The sequence below is a fragment of the Alligator sinensis genome, unplaced genomic scaffold (genome assembly GCF_000455745.1).
Source record: "Alligator sinensis unplaced genomic scaffold, ASM45574v1 scaffold551_1, whole genome shotgun sequence".
In the NCBI taxonomy this organism is placed as follows: Eukaryota; Metazoa; Chordata; order Crocodylia; family Alligatoridae; genus Alligator; species Alligator sinensis.
In genome coordinates, this window is record NW_005842526.1 from 870,745 (window position 1) to 881,766 (window position 11,022).

The 11,022-nt window shown below is 46.5% G+C and overlaps 1 protein-coding gene across 1 annotated transcript in view; it reads right to left on the bottom strand.

Annotated features, from left to right (window-relative positions):
• Positions 1-9,591, bottom strand: part of LOC102371761 (keratin, type II cytoskeletal 6A) — a 9,897-nt gene extending 306 nt beyond the window's left edge. Inside the window, exons 1-8 of the mRNA XM_006031731.1 lie at positions 9,163-9,591; positions 7,918-8,126; positions 5,189-5,249; positions 4,616-4,711; positions 3,816-3,980; positions 2,927-3,052; positions 1,020-1,240; positions 795-829 (exon numbers count right to left, since the gene is read on the bottom strand). Coding sequence (XP_006031793.1) covers positions 795-829; positions 1,020-1,240; positions 2,927-3,052; positions 3,816-3,980; positions 4,616-4,711; positions 5,189-5,249; positions 7,918-8,126; positions 9,163-9,591 — 1,342 coding nt within the window. The remainder of the gene's footprint in view (positions 1-794; positions 830-1,019; positions 1,241-2,926; positions 3,053-3,815; positions 3,981-4,615; positions 4,712-5,188; positions 5,250-7,917; positions 8,127-9,162) is intronic.
• Between the last annotated feature and the right edge of the window lie 1,431 nt (positions 9,592-11,022).

Genomic DNA, 11,022 nt, shown 5'->3' on the forward strand with positions numbered 1-11,022 from the left:
GAATACTAGATTTCACTGCTATCTGCTTCCCCAATGATCCCTCCCTAGTAACACCCATTGAAATCATAGCCTCATAGGTCATTAGCCTCTTCTCTAATTAATTGTTTTCAGTTTGGATCCTTCCCTTTGTTACTGTTTGTATACCCCAGTATAATGTTACCTTCAGCTTACATCCGTGTGAGATAAAGACCAGTCCTTCCCTAGTAGGCGTGGATGACTTTTACCCCCAACAAATAGTAAATTTACTACATTTGGGTCAAATATGATGAATTTGTGGCCCTAAGATGGCTGAGGAGGAGAGGGATCGGTGTCCTTTTTTTCAAAAGTTCATATTCAATTTGGGAAACGTTGAAGTGTTTCATTAAATAGAATTTCAAACATTTGAGCTTTTGCCTTGATGTAGCATTGACAAGCATGCACCCAGATTAGCCCTTTCTTGCTGCCAGCAGTAAGAGCACAGGTGCGTAGGAGGGGTTGAGGGGAAATATTGAATAGTTGGAGGCCCAGCCTAGGGATTCATGGCAGTTTATGGGTGCACAATAGTGAACTGGAAACCAGCTACAAGACAGAGGCTATGCAGGTTCAAGACCTGGCCTAGGGGAAATAGTTCAGATGCTCTTGTCTCTGTCCTGTCCAGAGTGGCAGACCCATTTTACACTCCCTGTTTACTGCTACATCTGTTTGCAGCCTCGTATCTCAGTTGCATTGTGCCATCTCCACCTCCTTCTCTGTCCTGCGGAATAATTACTCTTCAGTGGAGTGCGTATCAGGCAATTGAGAGTCACAATACTTACAGATGTTCACTGCACCAACACCCTCTCCAGCCAGCCTGTGATGGAAAGAAAAAAGGATGATATTATTATGAATGGTTGCTATGAGCAATGACAGAGTTTGGCACCCATGACTATAGCACCGTGTAATGTAGCATCTCAGCAAACGACCAGGGAATATTGGGCAGACCCTGGAGAATTGTTGAAATGGAAAAAATAACTGATATCTCTACTTCGTGATGCACCCACCTGCTCTCCTCGCCCTCCAGCAGCTTCCGGTAGGTGGCGATCTCGATGTCCAGTGCCAGCTTGACGTTCATGAGCTCCTGGTACTCCCGCAGCTGGCGGGCCATGTCCTGCTTGGCCTTCTGCAGGGCATCCTCCAACTCAGCCAGTTTGACCCGGGCATCTTTGAGGGCCAGCTCCCCGCGCTGCTCAGCATCGGCGATGGCTGTCTGCAGACTGGCACACTGTGGACAGGAGAACATGCACTTGTGAATCCCAGATGGAGCATGGCAGGATGTGCAAACTCTCTGTTTCCAGAGGAACTGTCAAGTATGGCAAGCAGTGCATGTGTGGAGGCTGCAGCGCTGGGGTTCACATCCTTGAGCTCTTTTGTGTATCTCCTAGCTTGATATGAAACAGTCTTGAAGACACTGGTCCTGAGGTGTGCCAGATTTCCACTGAGTGCCCTTAAGACACATTTACACTCATTCTCCTGGGCTAGCACGAGATGATTTACCAACCTTTGAGTAAACTAGAGCAGCCATAGTGATGCTGTAACTTAGTCTTATAGAACCATAGGATTACTGAATTATTGAAAATTAGGGTTGGAAGGGACCTCAGGAGGTCATTTAGTCCAACCTCCTGCTCAAAGCAGAATCAACCATGACTAGATCATCCCCGACAAAGTTTTGTCAAGCTGGGTCTTGAAAACCTCCAAGGATGGAGCTTTCACCACCTCTCTGGTAACCTGTTCCAGTGTTTTACTACCTTTCTAGTGAGAAAATTCTTCCTAATATCTAACCTAAACTTCCCTTGCTGCAACTGGAGCCCATTGCTCCTTGTTCTGCCATCTGCCACTGCTGAGAACAGTCCAGCTCCATCCTCTTTGTAACCCCCCTGCAGGGAGTTGAAGGCTGCTATTCAATCCCCAATCGGTCTTCTCTTCTCCAGACTAAGTAAGCCCAGTTCCCTCAGCCTCTCCTCATCAGTCATGTCCCCCAGCTCCCTCACCAATTTTGTTGCCCTCCGCTGGACTCCTGCAATTTGTCCATCTCCTTTCTATAGTGGGAGGCCAAAAACTGGACACAGGACTCCAGATGTGGCCTCCCTAGTGCTGAATAGAAGGGAATAGTCACGTCCCTTGAGTTTCTGACAACACACCTACCAGTGCAGCCCAGGATGCCGTTAGCCTTCTTGGCACCAAGGGCACACTGCTGGCTCATACACAGCTTCTTGTCCACTGTGACCCCCAGGTCCTTTTCTGAAGAGCTGCTGCCCAACCGGTCAGCCCCCAGCCTGCACCGGTGCATGGGATTGCTCCATCCTAAGTCTTTGCAAAGTCCTTGTAAGACTTTGCCCTTTTGCATTTCTCCTTGTTGAACCTCATGAGATTTCTTTTGGCCCAATCCTCCAATTTGTCGAGGTGTCTCTGAATCCTAGCCCTACCCTCCAGCATATCCACTACTCTCCCCAGCTTGGTGCCATCTGCAGACTTGGTGCACTCTATGCCATCTTCCAGGTCGTTGATGAAGACATTGAAGAAAGCCGGCCCCAGGATCAACCCCTGGGGCGCTCCACTTGATACCAGCTGCCAACTAGACATCGAGCCACTGAATACTACCCTTTGAGCCCAATGCTCCTGCCAGTTCTCTATCCAACTTACAGTCTTATATGCTTCCCTCTCTTCAGGCTATTATAGTCTTGGGGAAAGACTGTGTAGAACGTTCTTCACCAATACAACTTCCACCCCTGACATTTCCATTTTGCTGAAGAGGCATGGAGGTGGCATAGAGCTGCCAGGTCAAGGGTTCCTGGAGGATGTGTGCGTGCAACCACTCTGACCCCTGAAAGCCAATGCCTCTTTTGCACCATCTGTCCTCTTCTCTCAGAATATCAGCCTTAGGCCCCCTGTGAGGCACCTTGTCCAGTACCTGTTTCTTAACGCTGTCGATCTCAGAGTGAAGCCTGTGGATCATGCGGCTCATCTCGGTGATCTCAACCTTGGTGTTGCGCAGGTCGTCCCCGTGCCTGCCGGCCGTGAGTTGTAGCTCCTCATACTGAGATAGAGACAGGAGAGGGAGACACAAGTGTGTGAAACCATTAGACATTGCTGGGAGCCTGAGATAAGTGGCAACAGGTCCTTGTAAACTGCTGTAACCTTGTTTTATCTCTTTCTCTGCTGACAGTTCAAGTAAAAACATGGGGTCCAATGCTCATCTGCCTTTAGCTGGGGGTGCTCCTTTGACCACAGCAGCAGGATACACTAGCTGAGAATGGGATCCAAAGTGTTGAGGGGAAAATCAGGCTCTATGTTTTCAAAGTCTAACTGGAGAGGGTAAGCCATAATGGATGCTATGGTTTAAAATAACTTCTTTCCACACTCTTATAGGTTAGTAGCAGCCCACTGGGTGATGAATAACTTGAGCCAGCAAATGGTTTTTCCAACCTTTCCAAAAATATGAAGATTTCAGTCCCCTCCCCACTGCCCCCCTACCCAAGCCCATCAAAACAAGAGAAAAAGTCAAAAGTTTTGAAATTCATCATGGACTGAAATTCTGAAATAAAAAAAAAAATATTGGCCCAGGTCAGGTGAAATGCTTTGCTTCAGTAAATTATAAATGTTTCATTCAGTTTATTTTGCAGGACATCAGCGTGGCATGTCTATACATTTGTCAAATTATTTTTTTCTTGATATGAATTGAAATGATTTTGTCAAAACAGCATTTTTTTTTTTGACAGCAAACTATGGACCAGAATTTTCAGACTAGCTTCAGTAATAAATGCCACCGTCTGAACCCCCATAACTCTACAGCTTGTCACCTTGCTCTGGTACCAGGACTCTGCCTCCGCCCGGCTCCTGTTGGCGATGTCTTCGTACTGAGCTTTGACCTCTTCAATGATGCTGTCCAGGTCCAGGTTACGGTTGTTGTCCATGGACAGGACAACGGAGGTTTCAGAGATTTGTGACTGCATTTGAGCTAATTCCTGTTAATCGGAGAAAAATCAGTCATAGATTTATAGATGCATAGATGTTAGGGTTGGAAGGGACCTCAATAGATCATCGAGTCCGACTCCCTGCACGGGCAGGAAAGTGTGCTGGGTTCAGATTGCCCCAGGCAGATGCCTATCTAACCTCCTCTTGAAGACCCCCAGGGTAGGGGAAAGCACCACCTCCCTTGGGAGCCCATTCCAGATTTTGGCCACTCCAACGGTGAAGAAGTTCCTCCTAATGTCCAATCTAAATCTGCTCTCTGCTAGCTTATGGCCATTATTTCTTGTAACCCCGGGGGGCGCCTTGGTGAGTAGAGCCTCACCAATTCCCTTCTGCGCCCCTGTGATGAACTTATAGGCAGCCACAAGGTCGCCTCTCAGCCTTCTCTTGCGGAGGCTGAAGAGGTCCAGGTGCCCCAGTCTCTCCTCATAGGGCTTGGCCTGCAAGCCCTTAACTATACGAGTGGCCCTTCTCTGGACCCTCTCCAGGTTATCCACATCCCTCTTGTCAGGGGCAGGGTTTCCATTTTCCCACCTTTTTCTTGGGTTGCATCTTCTTCACAGAAGCTTGGCACATGGGGTGGAAAATGGGTATTATACTTGGCTGGGAATATTTAAAGGGTCCTTACTGCTTCATAGAGAGCTCTCAAGAAGTTGATCTCATCAGTCAGACCATCCACTTTGGCTCCCAGCTCGACTTTGTTCATGTAGGCAGCATCCACATCCTAAAAAGAAGGCAGTAAGCACTGTATTACAAACCACTTCCCATCTGTATTCCAGCTGATGGGTCCTTCCATGTTTCACCAACACGTCTGGGAACAGCCAGAATTGATCATTCATGGAGATTTGAAAGAGAGTTGGTTGGGATATGATTATTCCCTACCCAGGCTGAGAATTTATAGGCGTTGTCAAAATGAAGGGGTTTTTCCCCAAAGAAAAGGGTTGATGAAATTTCATTTTTTATAGCAATGATAATGATAATAACAACCTTTTTGTCAAAATATTGTTGACCAGTTCTAGTGGGCACTTAGAGCCACTGCTCTGGCATGGATACACTGCTGCTTTTGTGTAGTATATGAGATGCTTGTGCAGCATTTTGATCTCTTGAACCATTGGAGACAAAAATGCTGAAGGAGCAAAAGTGCATTTCTCTCTTAAACTCTGATGTTCCTTTTTCTTTTTTTAAAGCTAGTGTCACTCACCTTCTTCAGCACCACAAACTCATTCTCTGCAGCTGTGCGCTTGTGGATCTCATCTTCATACCTGTTGGGAGGACAGGGAGATGCGTGTCTTATTATGGCTCGTATCAGTATAACTGGATGCCATCCAGCACATACATTCAGAGAGCCTTTGCCACAAGCTAGCTGTTATATTTCCTGGGCTGTTATTTTTTAACCATATATTTATTGTGTCTATCAGTAACATGGACCGAAGTCATTCAGATCCGTTATCTTCCAGGTGGACAAAAGCCTCCATAGATATCAGAGAACTGCAGGACCAGCTCTCTGATGATGCACAGCTGCTGTTTTTAGCATGCCAGGCATATATGACCAGCCTAGTTGGAAAGAGAGTGCCCTGGAGCCAGACAACAGAAGAAGTCCACCCAGAGGACCTGTAAATCTTCATTAAAGCATGTTTTATCCTCCTATAATTGTTTTCATCCTATATGAATAGAAGCCTTGTGATATTTCAGGCTGGAAGGATTGGGTGGGGCATGATATGAGCTCAGCAGAGACATGCCTGGCTTAGTCAGGAGAGGCCAAATTGTGCTCTGCAACTTCCCATCCCATTGACTTCAGTGGAGCTGCAGAGGTGAGGAGCATGAGGGGGGGCCAAGTTTGGCCTGGCACACAAGGAAACCAGAGTCTGAGTTCATGGCTTGGCTTGCTTGCTTAATAGCGCGTAGCAACATCAGTTAGTTCTCTGGGGAGTAAATGGGCTGACTCTAAGCATGGCCTGCAGCCCAGCCCAAATTAAAAGGGGGAGATGAAAGGCTAAAATTCAAAGAAAGATTGTCTACAGCTCATAAAACAAGCCAAACAAGCCTGGCTCTTCCCAAGAGGAAAGACTTGAGAGTACTCCCCTTGATACAGGATGCATGCCCCTGAACGCACTACCTGCAGTGAAATCCATAGTTGGACATCAAACGGGCATGGCATGATTTCCAGTTCTACCACCATTGTGTTTTGTCACTGTGGGCAAGTCACTTAAGTTTCCCCAGGCATAAAGTGAGATAATCCCTCCCTTTTCAGAAGGTAGTTTGATGTCCTCTGATGGAAACTGGTGTTAATAATCGTAGTGAGGTTGCAGGTTTTAGCCAGAGACCTCAAGGCACGTTACAAAAGGCTGACCAGCACTATTACCTCTATTCTGCAGGAGATAACTTGGGGGCATGGTTTGCCTAGTGTCACATATCGGGTTGAGGAGCAAAGCTAGGAACAGCTTCAGGTCTCCTGACTCTCAGCCTGTGGTACCACAGAGACCTGACCAGGGTGCCTATGATAAATCATTATAATTAGAAACCAACTAAAATGTACACTCACTAATACATCCTTTGAGCTCAGAAAAGAGCTGTTAACAAAAATATTTTGGCTGTTTCCCTCTCAAGGTCTTTGGCAGATAACACGTCCCACCAACACAGAAACAACCATTGCGTACTAGGGCTGTGCAAGGCTTCGGACCATGCTTCAGATTTGGAGAGGCTTCGGACGCTTCGACATCCGAAGCAGCATGTCCAGATTGAGGCGCTGGCTTCGTTAGGCTTTCCAAAGTGCTTCAGAGCTTCCGAAGTGCTTCGGAAAAGCTTCAGAGCCGCTTTGGAGATCTGGCCAGAAGGTATTACAGGGAATCAATGAAATATCTATACCTTTGTTGTTTTTTGTCTGATTTGGATGAAATTTGCAGGGGTGGTAGCTTCTGCTGAGAGCAGGAAGTTTCAAGTTGCAAGAAGATCAAGTTTCAAGAAGATCAGCACAGGTGCACAACACCCATGTCATGACTTTTGCCTGTCAGCGACTAGAGGTGCAGGGCACGAGAACCCAGAAGCCCTGCACCGATCTCCTCGACAGCTGGCAGGATTTGTGTCCGCAGCAGGGGCTACCATCCCTGCAACTTTCACCCTGTTGCGCCTTAACACACACAGCGTCCCCCATGTCACGAGTTTTGCTTGTCCACAGCTTGAGGTGCAGTTTCCCACACACTCCTGCACCTATCTCCTTAAAACTTGGCAGGTTTCATGGCCTGAGCAGGGGCTACCATCCATGCAGTTTTCAGCCCGCTGTGCCTTAACACATACACGGTCATCTATGTCAGAAGTTTTGCCTGTCAGCAGCTTCAGGTGCAGTTCCCCCCAAACCCCTACACCTATCTCCTTGACAGCTGGCAGGCTTTGCGGCCTCACCAGGGGCTACCATCCCTGCAGTTTTCACCCCCTGTGATATAACACATGCACGTGACATGAGTTTTGCTTTCAAGAATTTGGGGTGCAGTTCCCCCCAAACCCCTGCATTGATCTTCTTGAAACTTGGCAGGATTCATGCTCTCAGAAGAGGCTACCATACCTGAAAGTTTAATCCAAATCAGACAAAACCCCCCCCAAAGTTATAGATATTTCATTGATTCCCCATTATACCCTATGGTCGGATCTCCAAGGCAGCTCTAAAGCTTCGAAGCCACTTTGGACGGATCGAAATGGGAACCCAGTCCGGAGCTCCAGATCAGATTTCTGGCATCTGAAGTGGATGGATCAGAAGACAGATTGAATATCTGCTTACTCGCACAGGCCCACTGCATACCTGAACCTGGTTATCCTTATATCTCAGAGTCATCGTAGTTCTTGGTTGGTACCGTACTGATGGCATGTCTTATGAGTTTGAAAGCAACAGCTCAGCTTAGAGAAGAACAGGGCAGTGTTCCTCTTCCTTTGGCTTACCTGATCCTGAAGTCTTCAACGACATCCTGCATGCCCTTCAGCTCCGAATCTAGCCGAATTCTTTCCCCACCCAACACCTCCACCTGCCGTCTCAGATTGCTGATGTAAGCCTCGAACATGGGCTCAATGTTACTTCTAGCCGTTTTGTGTTCCTGCAGGAGGCTCCATTTGGTCTCCAGAACCTTGTTCTGTTGCTCCAGGAACCGGACCTGAATCCCACCAGAGAGAATATCGCTTGAAGGATCTCATGGAGCTTCATCCATTTAAAAAAAGCAAACTAAGATCTTCTGAAAAGGGTTTTTTTTTTAGTATATTATGCCTTGACGGGTATATCTGATGCACAACAAAACTAGAGGGCATAAAACCACGGAGGGAGGTGCAACAGCCAACCGTTTCTATGCAATTTTTACCAGAAGATCAGGAAATATCTTAGATAATCATCCCTTTGAGGCTGAAACTATTCCCACATCTTACCTGCACTTATGAGGACTTAACAGATAATGCACTGATATTTTAAACAGGAATTCAAAGAGGTGCAGTGTTTCTTAAAATTTGCTTTACTATCAGTAGTCTTGCTAAAAATAATTGGTTTGACAATGACATTTTGCATTCCTCATTTGTCATTAGCAGCATTTTTTAATTAAGAAGAGATATGCACTAGCCGAAGAACAAGTCCCACTACCCACTCTTACCTAGATGGGGGCAGAAAAAAACTATTTATATTCCATTTCCCCCCCTGTAAAGAACAATATTGGTCCCTCCAGGTTTTAGAAGAGAAGTTTGCAGAATCATTGCACATTGAAAACATTGCATATTGAAATGCTGACAGGAAGAAAGATGAAGGGTTAAACTGTTTCATGACTGTATTTTTGCAGAGGTTGAACTGAAGCCTTCCATTTAACCAGTGCAGCAGTCAAAAATCTAGATCTGGACCAATTATGATCATTTTGTTACTGACAACTGGGCGTGTCTACAGGTCCATTAATGCACTTTTGCTAATGCACATTAAATTTAGTACCTCCATTCTGAGGTACTAGAAAAAGGCACATTCGCCTATTTTAATAGGCATTAGTGAAAGTGCATGGGGGTTTTTTTAGTGACACTTTAATGCGCATTAAAATAGACTAATGTGCGTTAAAGTGCATGTGTAGACGTGCCGAGTGAGAACAATCTGGCTTGTTTATCACATCGATAATGGGAGGTGAACAGGGATAGGCTTCTTAGAGGAAGCAACTCACACTTTACCTTGTCAATAAAGGAGGCAAATTTGTTGTTGAGGGTCTTGATCTGCTCCTTCTCCTCCTTTCTCACTCTTTGGATGTTAGGGTCGATCTCCAGGTTAAGAGGAGTCAAGAGGTTTTGGTTGACGGTGACCTCCTGAATGCCACCAGATCCAGGTACGAATCCTCCACCGAAGCCATAGCCCGCTCCACCAATCCTATACCCTACCCCACCTAAACCGTAGCCATACGCAGATCTAGCTGAATGATAGCCTCCACTAATAGAAATTCTTTTGCTTCCACCTAGACTGTGGAGACTCCTACTGCCGAAACCCCCGCCGATCTGTCTCAAACCTCCACTGCCTCCCCGGGACACAGAGATGGAGCTGAAGCTGGTTCGGCCTACTGGGATACCGGCTGAAGAAGTGCTAAAATTCTTAATGACTTGAGCCATGGTTTCTCACAGCAAGAGGTAAGAGGAGCTGGCAGGCTGAGATCGCTGAAATGCAAAGGAAGGAAGATCCTTGTGAGTTTGGGGCTAGTGTTTCCCACTTTTTATCCTCTTAAAGAGCTGGGCTTGGCCGCACATTATCCCAGACCATTTCACTGAATACATCAGCTTGGTATGCCTGGCAGCGGGCCACCTTCCCTGTTTCACTAATCGCTGGGCTCGTAGGGAATACCTCATAGCCTGGCAACCTGCAGACTCATAAAGCGAACCCACATTCTCTACTCTATAATTTTCATAGCAGGATTTAGTACAAAAAGAAGGGGGGGGGGGGGGGGAACCTGGTGGTTCCTGCAGCATTTGCTTTGAACTTGATATCAACATTTGTTTTGCTGCACATCCACACCCCTAGTGAAGCGGCTGTGATAATAGAGGAGCTATTGGTGGTAAAGCAGCACCTTTGCCACAATGTGATAGGGAACAGATGTCTTCGGCCACTTGGCTGTCTTACAGCCCGGCTCAGTCCTTGCACACAGCTCTTGCTGTGAAATCAATGGGGAGTTGTGTCAGACAGAGGACTGTTGGGCAGGGTTTTAGCAGTGAAAGCGGAGGTGTTAAGGGTTCTTGTTGGGAGCTGAGTTCTGACATTGGTTACCGGCGTCAACCTGCAGGAACTCCAATGAATTCAGTATCTCACAGCCGCTTCGATGGGAAGGCCAAAAGGGAGTATGGTGATAATCTGCCGTGACTTCCCCTATAACGGCGTTGGCCACAGAATTTGTCTCTGGACTTTTTTAACAACAGCTGTCTTGTGCCAGGGAAGTTTAACATCGTCCCTCTCTAAGTGCAGAGGCTAGAGCTTCTTTTGCAAGGAAAAGATGCTGCCAGCAGATGTCCCGGAGCAATGAGATGAAAGGGCGTATGAAATGGGTTCCCTCCCCTTTCATTCTCTTTTGGCATGGTGCCATATATTCCATTGAACGAGGTGCATTTAACTGGTCATTGGTGGAACTTATTATCGGTGGACTGTGTTTGGAGACTCATACAGAAAGTCAGCCCAGATGAGCTGAACGGCTCCTTCTTCCTTTAAAATCAACAGATCTGAGTATCACATGCAACTTCCACGAGGGGACTCTGTTCTTCTTCAAAGGAGTGATCTCAGGGCCTTTTTCCATTTCCAAGTACCATGATGCCATTGCAGTGCCTTTTAATAACCCCTGCAGCAACTGTGTTCAGTACAAGGTGTGCAATAAAATCTTTGCATGCAGAAACTAGATTTATAACCCGTGTGTTACTCATCCCCTAATTTTTTTTTTTACAGCGATAGTATTTGAACACCAAAGTAATAAATTACGGCAGATTTGTTGGGATGCCAAAAGGAAGCTAAGATACCAAACTATAAAAATCTGCACACATAAATGTTTACTCCAGCTTCTT